At 37.5% G+C, this 13989-nt stretch overlaps 2 protein-coding genes across 2 annotated transcripts; one reads left to right on the top strand and one right to left on the bottom strand.

The window, feature by feature from the left end:
- LOC105172173 lies at positions 1933-4224 on the top strand. The gene is made up of 2 exons (XM_011093532.2): positions 1933-2371; positions 3668-4224. Exons 1-2 carry the CDS (start codon positions 2054-2056, stop codon positions 3848-3850), a joined length of 501 nt encoding a protein of 166 aa, XP_011091834.1. The 5' UTR covers positions 1933-2053; the 3' UTR covers positions 3851-4224.
- Positions 4525-9599, bottom strand: LOC105172172 (uridine 5'-monophosphate synthase). Its single transcript, XM_011093529.2, has 7 exons — positions 9029-9599; positions 8026-8371; positions 7517-7600; positions 6159-6241; positions 5988-6075; positions 5646-5900; positions 4525-5126 (listed from the first exon to the last, which is right to left on the bottom strand). The coding sequence occupies exons 1-7, from the start codon at positions 9490-9492 to the stop codon at positions 4998-5000; spliced, it is 1449 nt and encodes a 482-aa protein (XP_011091831.1). The 5' UTR covers positions 9493-9599; the 3' UTR covers positions 4525-4997.

Genomic DNA, 13989 nt, shown 5'->3' with positions numbered 1-13989 from the left:
TGTTCTCTGTGCTTTTTATTACAAATCATCTGATTTATGAATGATAAGTACCGTTATTCATTATCAAGAATATTTGCCTAGCCAATTGAACTTGCAAAAAATTCGTAATTGTTTGTTTAGTTCAATAACTAATAGTAACATAGCATAATTGATTATATAGAAGTTTTCGATTATGTTGTGGGGAATGCATAATCTAACTTAAATAAATTCTCGTAGAAATTTATTGGTTAAAATTGAGACTTTCTAGTTCTTAATGCTGTCGGTAAATTAAATCTTGAGTACGTTCTCAAGGTTGTTTACTGATTAGGGATTTAGTCAATGGACATTCCTTGACTATCCACAAGGTAAGAAAAAATGAGGTCGTTAGGTCGTACCAATGACCATAACCAATTTATCTATCATGATTGATTGTTATCTTTGCATCTATGATCGACCGTGGAATTAAATAGGATCTATCTTTAATGGGAATACTCTTATCTTATATTTACCTCTTCTAATTTTATTAGCCCTTTAGTTTTTATTATTATTCTTTTTCACAATCAAACCCCCTCCCCCCACCCCTTATTTTTATTTTATTTTTACTCTTAAAGAAATTAATTTAAAACCAATCACTGTGGATTCAACCCTTCTCATCACTTTCATAAGTTTTTAGTAGGATAATATTTTTGGTGAATTCGACACCCATCAAATCTGAATCTACCCTTATTATTGAAGCCAAATTCTGATGCATATGCCCACAAATCCTCGGTCTCTATCTTTTCATCAGCAACAAAGTCAAAAAATCCATATTCCCACCCATATAATCTCTATATAGTCTATATCGCATAACCCTATTTTGGTACAATTTAATAGCATAAAGTTAATTTATTAAACAAATAGACAGGAAACAAAAAAACCAAAACCAACATTATAAAATAAAAAAGAAATAAAAAACGAATACCATTGGATTATCAACAACTCAGAAATCAAGAACATGAGCAATATCATCATCAACACAAAATTACTAAGTAAAAGAAATTCCAAATAATAAAACATAAAAATCATCTTTAAGCAACATTTTACAACAACACATATCACCAAATAAAATAAAAATTTAAGACTTACCATAATTTTGTTTAGATTCCAACGCATGCTTGCTTCTCTTTGCCATGGACTACACTTCACCAGAAGTGCGCCTTACATGTGCCTTCTTTGTTGACGTTTAACGATACTAGTCGTTACAAAATAGTTATATTTTTATTATTCAATCAATGATGTCAGCATGTTACAAAGGTCGTATGTATTGAAACGCTCATATGCCGTTATAAGAAAGCCGTTATAAATCTCGTCTTTTCTTGCAGTGCCTCTCGATATCTTCAAAATAAGTTAAAAACCCTCCTTATTTTTAAAATCCAACAGAAACCCCCCTTCCAGTTAAACTAATGGAAGGTAGGGTAAACACGCTTGAAGCGCGTTTTGTCATGATTTTTTGTGTGCTTGGACTCTCTTTTTTGCCATTTATTTTTTACTAAAATATCCCTTTTTTATCCGATGTCTATATAAGAGACCTTGGTCAAATTGACTTATTTTTTATGATGTGTTTTGTATTTTCCTCACTCCTAAATATAAATAACTTTTCATATATATATTTAGTCAAATATAAAAATACAAAAAAAGTATATAATTATTTAAAAAATTATAATTTAAGTTAAAGATTAAACTAAAATAACAATGCGACGATTAAAATACTAAAATGTACTTACCAAATTTAAATAATTGATGAATATAAATATTAATCAATTATATATTATTATATATAGCAATGCAAAGATTTAAATACTAAAATGTACTTTTTGCCATTTTTTCAAACACTTCAAGCAATTTTTTATTGTCAAATACTTCTAATATTGCTATTAACTTACAACTTTCTTTACAATTTATTTCCGCAACCAAAATAAAAGTCATTCCAAAACATTCTTTTAATCTTATTTTTCAGAATCTCAGCATCCGAACCAAACAGGACCTTATCCTTCCATTTCAGAATTACGGGCCAAAAGGCCCATTTTATTCACCAATGGGCCATTGTTGGAGGCACAAATCCACTTCATTTCCTCTTCAACTTCATCTCACCGACAATCTGATCCAAGAAAGACTGAAGATAATATCAATGGCCGGCAGAGGCGCAGCGCTGGTCACTCAGATTTCGACCAATTGTACGTCAGTTTCATCTCCCCAGAGGCAGAGGCTGGGTGATTCGTTCGTGCGAGTCAGTCTTCGCCCCGGAACGACGTCGTGTCAGAGAATATCTCTGGTCCGAGCTTCGCCCGAGCCCCAGAAAGGAGGAGGAGGAGATGGTGCTGCTGCTAATGACGAAGGAATATTTGTTTCTCAGGTCAGTCGGGTGAACACCACATGCTTCTTCGTATGATCTAACGTGTTTTGACTTTTATCACTGTTCTCAACAAACATCAACTTTGTCAAAGAGTGAATACAGTAGAGGGATAATTACACCCTCCTTTTTTAGTTTGATATAATTACATTTATACTTATTGTGGTTAGCATTTTTTAAGTTTGTTTCCGTCTAATAAATAAGTTTTTCTTTAATTAAAATTTACTGAATTTGCTAATATTATTAAAGAAAACTCGATGAAAATTGATATTTACCTTGGATTGATAGTTTACTGACTCATTGCATGTTAAATAATTTTTTCGGACTAAACTACTCTTATAACAGTAAAGACACACCTCCTCATATGCATTTACGCCTGAAGACGTAGGAGGATAATTTGCTAATAAAAAGATTTATTTGACCTACAATAAGTCAGTAATATATCAATCATAGGTTAATATAGGATCTTTTTCTGAGTTTTTTTGTTAATATCAGCAAATTCGATGAATTTTAATTAATGAAGGGACTTATTTGTTAAATAAAAACAAATCTCGAGAAGTTTACATGTAATTACGCCATACCTCAAAGAAGAAGAGTGTAATTATCTTTATAATATAAGCAGTTCTAAATATTAGATAAATTATATTTAACATTCCATCGGTATACTCAGATATAGTCATGCAAACACCTTTAGATCTAGTCGAGCAAACATCTCTTATTTTTTAGGTGTAATACCTTGTAATATTGTCAATAAACAAATTATCTTCTGATTAGAAAAACTTAGCAATTTACTTCCCTTTCTATGCGAGTAAATTGCGTCATTTTCAAAAATATAAAAAGGTAAATTGTTTTATTTTAACAAATACTGGGGGTAAATTGCTTTTTTTTCCCTTCACATAAAGTAATTTACTCATTTACAATATCACATGTGTTTATTTGCCTTTTCCCCACATTTTTTTGTTAAATTACCCTTTATTTAATGGTAACCATTACAATACCTAAGACGCCCCCCCCGACCTGTAATTTTTAAAGTGACGTGAAATATTTGCACAATTAGATTTAATTTTATGTTGTCGCCAACTCTAAATATTAAAACGAACAACTTGAATTAGGGACAAATATTGTAGTAACCCTCGTGGAGTGTACTTATAATTTTTAAAAAGACAATATTTATATAATTAGATCATATCTCGGTATAATTTATCTTAAATATTAAACCGAACAACTCCAATCAGGGAAGAACAATGCAGTAAAATCCCAAGTGTATAATCTGGAGCCGCTAATGTTGTGGATGAACAGGAGGACTGGCAGTACTTGGCGAAATTAGGGGCGGGTTCGGTTGCAGGTGCAGCAGCGATCAAATATGGGAGCATTGTATTCCCAGAAATCACACGCCCAAATCTCGCACAGGCCTTGCTTATGATCTCTGCTCCTGTTGTAGTTGCTGTCTGGCTCTTGATCAAGCGAAGTCGTCTTGATTGACTGGCTCCCAGGATGTTATGAAACAATGTCGTCTTGTTATATATTCGGATATTGCGACTCCAGACTCTATGTTGCATTCTGCTTAATAGTTGAAATCAACCAACGTTTACTAGCATTCACGTGCTTGCTAGTGTCCCTATCGGGGCTATCCCGTGCGCTAGCAATCAATTGCTTCTTGCAAATGTTGCCTGCTCGATTTAGTGTTTTTGTTGCTTTGTTATCACTACATTGCCATTGTTGCTGGCTGGTGGAGATTTGATTGCTGGCTTTACGGCAAAAGTAGTCTTTTATTGTCGGACTACTGCTCCTTCCCGCACCTCGCAAGAGGTGGTATCAGCTTATACATAGATTTCACAGCTCTTGAAGTTCATTTCTATCAGCTTATACATATATTTCACAGCTCTTGAAGTTCATTTCTATCGTAATTGCATAAATTGGCAGACATAACTATCGTATTATTTTTCTAATTTTGAAGCACGGGTGCACCAACACGAGTGTCGTTATAAGTGAATATTTTTATATGTTGTATAAGTTTTTATGTCTATGCATATATATATACATGCACAATTATCAACACAATTTTAAAGGGAAGAATGATTATAAAAAACATGTATACATATAGAAGGAAAAAGTAATGTAATGCTACCTACTATTTTTAAAATAAGCTTAGAAGATATAAAAATTTGGTTAGGATTTATTATCTATACTTCTAAATATATTTATTATGTCCGTGCCACATCATTCAAGCATGTCACACACTGCTTGGTCCAGGCTCAATCGGACCGATCCATGAGCTGGGCCTAAATTTAGAAATGAACCCAATTGGTGCCTACTTAAAGGCCCAAGACCAGCTATGAATAATAGTGGACTGGTCTTGTGCCGGGCTTTTTTGGGGTTGGTCTGTGCCTGTCTTGGACCGACCCAACCCACAGCGCACCTTCAATGCATACGAAAAAAATTGCAAATAGCCATCAAGCTCAAGTAATTCCAGATTCAAACGGTGGAAATTAGTGTTCGTTGTTTGATAGTATCAAGTCAACCTACTTGGAGGCTTCTCTCATGATGGTAGAGCCATTTATGAAACTCTCCTCTCAGTACCTGGAGGAGACGCCTTACGAAAGCAAGCATTAGGAGGAATTGCCACTATCTACTTGCAACTCAGCAAATATGCATCCCATCCTTGAAGCCGATATTCCCGAGCTGTCTCTGCAGGGTTTGCAGCCTTTATAATTCCACGCCCAACGATAATGATGTCACTACCTCTTTCTGAGATGACCTGAAACCATACATTTTGGTAAGAGACTAGCGGAGATTGATGAAAACTTGGGAAATACACAACTGTTCAGATGCTAAGACAGTCCTTTTTCAGAATACTTCAGTTTTCCTTCTTTTTGTTTTAAGGACAAAAACAAAATATCTAACAGGAGTATTTATAAACAAAACTCAGTAGCTATAAATGCAGTTTTCTGAGTCCTAGGAATACTAATCCGTTTATTAACTCCATCGTAGAGAGCCAGAAGTAAATGCTAAGTTTTGTTAGAATGATTAAGGCTTCAAATCTGGAAACCACGTTCAAAACTTGATATTATTTCTTGTAACCAGCAGGTCCAGAATAAATAACCCCCATCTTCTAATGCAACAAGATGAAAGGCACTTTGGATTAGACACTGAAAACGAAACATGAAATCTGCTGGCCAATTTCTGTTGGCTTGAAATATGCCGAAACCCAATTAGCACGTTTTTCAGCTATTAATAAAAGAAATGAGTAGCATGTGATAATGCAAATGCCACTTACAGAATTTGGAGTGTTGTATTGTTGGCCCAGTGCATCTCCACCTTTTACCATTTGAACACCAGGGGTTGCATGAATAAGTGATGGGTTTCCTGGTCCACTAGGCCATGAAGCGGGATTGACAGATATGAAGCCAATAACAAAATCCGAATGATCTTCAGCAATTTTCAGAGCGGCAGCTGTGTAGTCGCCGGTAGCAAGGTTACCAGCTGAACTCATTTCGGCAAGCAGTAACAACCCTCTGCCACGTGATAAACCCTATCATAGAGTAAGAGTTAACTTAGACATTTGATTTGATAGCATCTCATGACCTAGACCTCAGCACAAGGTACAGCAGATCCAGACCTTCAGTTTTAGCCCATCCACAATTCCTGGACCAGAAATTATGTGAGCATTTACTATATCTGCCCAGTCTAATATACGGAATATACCCCTGCATAAAACAGATGAGCATTCTCAAAGGAGAGCAACAAAAGAGATTCTAGATACCAAATTGAAAATAAGCAAGCTTCTAACCCTTCATACTGCATGGTGACTGTGTTACCAATGTCAGCAAACTTACGATCCTCAAAAATTAAGAAATTGTGTTTCTCTGCAATCTTCAAAGGACAAAGAAAATTGGTCACAACAAAATTTACGCTTTTCTCACAAGACAAACTTTATCTGCTAGAAAAATGCACTTAAATTTTTTTAAAAACAAGGTAGAAAGGAATCCTTATGCATGGTATGCTCATAAGTGGATGAAATTAACCATAATAAACTGCATGAAGAAATGTTCTAGAAAAGCAGCATTGGGGCCCATGAAAGAAGAAGAGTAATCTCACTAGAGGAACGATTTATCTCATAAGATATTCTGCTACAAGAGATACTCATAACTCATGATGACTTGCATAAACCTCAGATAAAGTAGACTAAAATGATTGGTGGAAGTAGCAGCGTTCTGTGTAAAATGTTTCAAGGATGCTATGTCAAGTAAAATGCCTAAAAGAAAAAGAACAGAGAGCACAGCAAAATTTTAAAGATCCATTATGTGACACTGCAAGTATAGACCAACTTCGCATAGGCAATGGATAATGAAGGCATCTTAAGAAAGCAGGTGTTACCCAAAAGGGGGAGAAATATTCATAATTTAATAACAAATTCATCAATAACATTTTCTTAGTATAATGGAAATGTAGCACACAAATGCAAAGAGAGTAAGACCTAAATTTAGGATGCATGACATTAGGTGTCATCTTATATTCAAGAGGTTGGAATCCAGTCCAAATTCAAAGGGGTGAGTGAAATGTCATAGGATAACAAATCTTGCACTAAACCATAAATGGTATATTTAGTCTAACCATTTTACATATCTATGAACTATTACTGAATGTAACACTAAATTTATGAACTATCACTAAATCTAATACTAATCCAACTATGTAGTGCCAGCATAAAGAGGGGCCACATATTGCATATCTAAGGTTAACCAAAAATGCATGAAAGCATGGGATCTTTATCCAACTCCCAGCAGTTGTGGAGTAAGGGGCAAGAGAAACTTTTCCAGCTTTAACAACATCCCTAGCAACATATAAAGTGATACAAAAAGAGTCCTACAAAAGAGAATGACAACATGTCATATCATCAACTCTTGTCTTTCTATTCCCCTTTTTTAGCCGGTTAGTAGGAATTTGACTGTTAAAAGGGTGAAGAAGTCCATGCCCAGGTGGAGCATTAAACTTCATATCATGGACCTGAATGTACCAAATTGTTCCATGACCAATATGATTTTGAAGTACAAACACATATATATCTCCCACATGGACACACAAAATGTAAGAGGTCTATATATAGAAGTCTTAGATGGTTATGAAGCTCAGAGAATAGGGATATACCGAGCGGAGTTTAGCTCCAAAATCAGGGGTGAAATCAGGCAATATATCCACGTGGGTTTTTAAGATGCAGATCTCAGGTCCAACCTGCAGAAATATCCAATGGAAGATCAGCAAGATCATGGGAGAGAAATCCAGATGCCTAGTAAATTAAGTCTGCATAGAAAACATAAAGAGAAAACGGTACTAACATTTTGAGAAATATGAGCACATGGAAATATATATTAAGATACGAGGATGACTATCTACTTATAACTACCATCAATGTTTACTCAAAGCCCCCCGGATCTCCCGTTGGCAAGCAATTAAAGAATAATATGATATGCAAGTCAGTTTCTAGCTCATGGAGCACTTCTAGGAGCAAGTTTTAAATTCAGAACAGTGCAGATGCAGCAGTAAAAAAAGTCTTCCAATTCATATTATGCCCAATTTTATTTCTACATGGATACTCGTATTGTATATGTGTGACAGGTGAAGACATATATAAGTAAGGATTTTGTTTTCCTTCTCACCTTGTCTGCTATATCAAGCAACTCAGCGCCGGTGGCAACATCAGCAGCCAAGCATAAGTTAGTCTCCTTCTGCACCATTATCTCAAACAATTTCTTTCCTGTTGGGTTCTTTGCCATCTTTGCCCTCTCTTGATATGGAAGTCTAACCCTGACCTTCTTCTCAGCTGCTGCTGCTGCTGCTGGTACGGTCACCTTTCGATTCTCATCCAAAAATTTCATAACCATCTTCTCTGTCTCCTCTGAAACTCTCCCCTTCTCCTTCAATATCCTCACCATTTCACTCAGCTTCACCATTGAGTGCAATGTGATCCCGTTTTTTGCCAAGTTCTCCCTCCCTCCTTGTTCCCTGTCTCAAAATGTGTAAGAAAACAAGATCTTTAAACAAAAATCATTAAACATGAAGTTCGAATATGAAATATCTAGTATGTATTACAGTATGGCTACACGCATAGGTTAATGTAAAGAGAAATATAATCATGCCAAATACTCTACCAAAATAGCACATCCATACACACAAATAAACTGCACAGATGTTATAGTGCATGATAATGTTCATCAAGGATGTAGTATGAAAACAAATGTCATGTGTCTCTGTGCTCATAACTGTACACAAAGCAACCGAACAGAATAAGAAATGTCTACTCCATTTCCGCAAGATTGAATCACATCCCTCAAGTACTACATTAAAATATTATACTTGTTTCACACATTATGATACAACCATTATATGTTTTCCATATTCGCATTTATTTCATTCAAGATAATTCATCACAAACAGAAAACATTTACGATCTCCTGCCTGAGCACCTAATGTGGCAAAAGCAAACACAGCTTTCAGCACAATTAGACTCTCTCAACCATACTTAAATGCTTAGCAATATTCATACGAATTTACACTAGCATTTAAACCGCGTAATAAATCCCTTTTGTCACCAAATTCTACCTTTTCACTAAAAATGGAAACGAAGCAAACAGAATAAACGCAGCGTATTCCATATTTCACCTATCAATCATAACAACCGCGTCGGTTACTTTCATCCCCACAGCGCGGAGAGGTGCAGCCGTCTCAAGCACGGATGCACCGCTCGTAACTAGATCTTCAATAATCAGGCACACTTGATTCTGCTCAAATGCTCCCTCAATGACTTTGGCCGTCCCATAGTCCTTAACCTCCTTGCGGCGCATGACCATCGGAATATTAGAAGACACAGAAATGCAAGTGGCAATGGGGAGGGCAGTGTAAGGAACACCGCAGACAACGTCATAGCGGGCGGAGGTAGGAAGGGTGGCGACGAGGGTTTGGGCAATTTGGCGGAGGAGGGAAGGGTAAGAGACGATGAGGCGGAGGTCGATGTATATTGGGGAGAAGATGCCAGATTTCAGCTTGAAGTTTCCAAACTTCACGGCGGCTATGTCATGGAGCTGCAAGATCAATGCCTCCATCGTTGAAGGGGCAGGTGATGCCATGAGAGCGTTGCGCTCACTGCGCGAGGGTTTTCGTGAGAGAATTTAGACAAGGTGTGGGAGTATGGGACTTCACTCGTGTGTGGGTTTCGCTGTTTTCAGGAGTAAAATGCAATTTGTATAGGATTTTTGGTACAATCCGCCCAAAAAAGGAACAACACCAAGGCTTGTTTCCAAATATGAAAAATAAGGGTTCCAATTATTTAAATTAAATTAATATAAATAAAAAAAAATATAAAAATGTATTTAGATTCATAAATTTTGGTTGGAGAACAATTTTGAAGAAATAATTTTAAATTACTCAAATTTGAAAAAAAGTTAAAATTTCTCAATATTCAATAAAATATAGTTTAAATTAGAGTGTAAGGATTTGAATTTTTTAAATTTGGTAAGCTATTTTTTTTTATTTATGCAATTTACCTTTACTCAAAAATAAAAATTTAATGCTTGTTATTAAGCGGTGGAAAATCTATTACATCTAAATGCAACGTAGGAGTATTTGCGAGAGTTTTTTTAAAGTGCTTTTCAATTTAAGTCTTTTCAAATGTGTTTTAAGATGTTTGGAGTACCATCTTCTGTTTTTGGAATTGTTAAAAATATTATTTTTAAATAAAAAATTAGGGTGCTTCTAATTATTTTGATTTTTTAAAATAAATTCATCTTTGTTTTAGATTATTTGACAATAATAATGATAACTTTAATTCAAATTTATTGTTTTTAATTAATTTTCAAAATTAGAAATCTAAAGTTGATATTAGAATTTTAAATAAATATAAATAATTTAGCACTATAAAAATTATACTTTCACATGTTTAATATGTTAGAATTTTTATATTTTATTTGTTACATTATCTGATGATATTCCTATGACATAGAAAACATAAATCAAAATTTTGACAATCATGCAAGTTTATTTGATGTTAGCAAAGTATTTGCTCGTCCCAATTGTAGTAGGCTCGAGCTCTAAGGGTTGAATTTTTCACAAGCCTTGGAATAAGAACATGCAAAATATACGTTAAGCACTCCGACATTCAAGTCAGTAAACAAATTATAGAGAGAAAATAGCAGAGAAATTGAACACTATATAACATAAGGAATAAGATAGTAGAAAAATGAGTGCTTTGTGTTTATGTATGCTGTGGAAATGTTAGTCTCTACCAAAGGAAGAAGGTTTGCTTTTATAGCTATAGTTTATTGCTACTTGAAGCAATATGACCCCCTTGGGACTCTGGTGGTCACTGTGGATAGGCATTTGGGGAATCCAGGAGAGGTTGGCAGAAGATCTTTAAAAAAGTGGGCTTGTTCAGGACTTCTAATCGAATAGGCCTCCTTACATAATATACTTTTGAATTCCTAAAGGGTAGTTAGGATGTGTGAGTCTATCCTCCTAAATCTTTGGGCCTCATCATAGGTTCCGTGGCTGGCCTTCCTCCAGATGGTCGAATGGTCTTCTACAATTTTCTAAGAAAATGTGGGTGTCCAATTGTCTGCCCCGTCATCCCTTATTCTAGGCCTACAAGAATACTACTGGGCTCCTAACACAATTTGTCATTGAGAGCAACCCTCAAGTTTTTGTGGTTGTAGGTTACACCCCTTAGGTTGTGTGCATCATCTGGGCTCCTTACTTAGCTTCTTATAAGTTGGATCCCCTCTTTAGGCCTAGTGTATTTTGACGGTATCATTCAGCATCCTCTCCCCCCTCTCCCCCCCACTGATGAGGTAGGGTCTTACCCTCAACTTACAAGAGTAGTGAACTATTGTTTGGACACACCTGCCCCTCCCAGGGGTTCTTTGGTACTTCTTAGGGAGGAAGTATTCCTTGTCGCCGACCACCTTTTGCTAATCTATGCCTCCAGATGTATGCGCACTATTTTCCTAATAAGTACGTCTTTTGAAAACAACGTTTTGGCGGAAAGGCTAGTTATAGCTTGCAATGTCATGATGTTGTGTGGGCGTGAGTCTCCAAGCAACGTGGATAGCAATTGGGGTAACCGGCCCTGCGGGTAATTATTGTGTAACCACCAATGGGAGGTGATTTTCTGGCCAAAAAAGTGTGAGTAATCATAAAAAAGCCTCATCCTTCCTTACCGTTGCACATTTCCTTCATTCTCCCCATGATCTAGAGAGAGAAAACTGGAGTTTTTGCACCTTCCTTTCCTTCTTTATTATTCCCATAAGGATCTTCCCTTCTTACGCTTTAATCTTCCTTGTTTTCTAGGCTTTCTTATGTTTCCATTTTTTGAAACTTTCCTGTCTTTTTATGATATCTTTGGATTAGTCAGTACGGTTTGTGGGGAGAGACCTTGCAGCGCTGCTTGATAGAGGGAGACAACCCATGGCTCGTCTTCTTATAGAGCGGCCTACGTGGAGCTTAAGGTGGGGGCCACCATGCAGTGCCGCTCGATAGATGAGCCCTCTAATGAGGAGAGATAAGACTCCAAAGAGAACGAGGGGGAGGTTTCCTCGAGGGAGGAGAAGGAGGAAGAAGAGAGGTCGGATCTCAGCCAACAAGCAACGTGATAGAGGAGCCACTAGTGGTAAGTGGTGGTTCGGGGGGGAGGGGTTAGGGTTATAATGATAAGCCACAAACCCCATCCTTGGGGATAGGACGCCCTCAACCTTTAGGGATGCAGATGCCCATGGCTGAAAGAGGAATACGAGATCCCTTAGTGTTTTATTATACTTCTTCCCCACCCTAATAGTTAGCTCAAAATCTCATCTCCTAACTGTCTGTGTTTCTTCACCGCTCAATTCCAAGCGGGTCTTGCCTTTCTATGTCTCCCTAATACTTTGATGTTGCTGCATCTTAGAGGTTCCTCTGAATTAACTTGCCCCCAATTCTTTTCACATTCTTACTAGCTTTGCAGTAGTATTTAGTTATCATGGTGTCTCCCCCCACAGGCATGGATTTTTATGCTTGTTTTCAATTAAAGAAATTTAAGCCTAACATCTTCCACTTTTCTCCCTGTCATTAGGTTCGTTTTCTTCCAGCCACCTACCACCCCAAACACTAAAGGGGGAGTTTCTTTTATGTGTTTCCTCCCACTTGACGGGACTTCTCCCCACGAGTGGATATTCAACTTTCCCCAACCTAACCATTCATTGTCGAGGAGTGAAGCATAGATTTGTTTGCTTTCCTGGAGGGGTTGAATCCCAACGCTTACAACTATAAGGGATTCGTGGATGAGAGAATTCTTTTCCAATTTGGATTGAGATCCAAGGAGGTCCCTCTAAAGGAGCCCCTAGGTATAACTGCTTTTTATTTTATTTTTTTGAATATTTCTTCTTTGATTATGATATCTAGTTTTGGTGCATTCATTGCGCAGGTCGAATTATGTCAAGCAAACACCTTAGGGAGAGTGTTTAGGGAAACCCTAGGGAGCAGCTACAAGTGCCTCAAGCGGGACGTCCGCTTCTAGGGTTCTGACCGGTACCTCTCAAGGGGCTCCGAAGAGGACAAAAGAGAGTTCTCTGACCAACCCACAAATGTGGTCATATTGCAGGTGATGACACGATCCACAACTATGCCTCCTCCTCCTCCACCTCCCCCTAGAGACCCAGGGGGATCCTTTCCTGAATGCGGGCACTTCGTCCTAAAGTGGGTCTGTAAATACATAATTCCCTACTGAGGGAGCAGGAGAGGGAGTTCTCTTTGTCCTTCGAACTTTTTTACGGGATATTGCTGGGGGCAAAAGCAATATATGTCTTTTTCCTCTAAGGTGGAGTTGCCTAGTATTTCGTCCTGTCATTTCTCTAAGGTAATTACACTTCTTTTTCTTCTTCATGTTGACTGATGTAGGGTCCACAATTGATTGGTTTATGTTTCCCAGACAATGGTTGGGATGGGAGTGCTCTTGTCATGCCCCTAGGATCCCCCCTTCTCCTCGGTGCCAGTAGACAGAGAAAAAACCTAGAAAGCTAAATCAGCAGTTACTAGACCTCACTAAGAGCCAAGTTGAGGCTCTACAAAAGACAAGAAATAATGTCCACTTTAGGTTCCCTAATTCTGAGGAGGGTCAACGCTTCCTAGAGTCCTACTAGCAAAGCCGTCTACCTAACTACAAGAAGTAAAAGGATTTCTAAAGGGAGATAGCTACTGTAGGGGGGTTGTTCTTTATACATGGCTTTGCCGCCAACCAGAGGCAGTTTGTTGCTTAGGAGTATCCCCCTACCGGGATGGAGGTCTCATTCCTTAACCCAGTGGTTGCCGTGGAGAACACCCTGAATCCTTTTTGCAGCTGCCCTCTTGCAACTTGGCATTGAATCACCCCCAATGGACCCAGGAAATCGAGTTGTCCATCTCTTATCCCTTCTTATTGAATTTCGAACTTGCTCAATGATATAGCTAGAAAGTTCGTTTAGATGAGGACTGAGAACTTATCTTGGGGGTAGTAATGTAGGAGTGTAGCCCATGAAGGTGGATGCCTCCAATAAGCCTTTCCCTGAGCCCCTAACAGAGCCTGTCATGCCCCGGACCTCCTCAGAGGAGCACCCAAAGGA

Source organism: Sesamum indicum, linkage group LG10 (assembly GCF_000512975.1).
Source record: "Sesamum indicum cultivar Zhongzhi No. 13 linkage group LG10, S_indicum_v1.0, whole genome shotgun sequence".
NCBI classification, from domain to species: Eukaryota; Viridiplantae; Streptophyta; class Magnoliopsida; order Lamiales; family Pedaliaceae; genus Sesamum; species Sesamum indicum.
The sequence above is the reverse complement of the archived record's forward strand: the minus strand, read 5'-3'. Positions and strand labels throughout refer to the sequence as shown.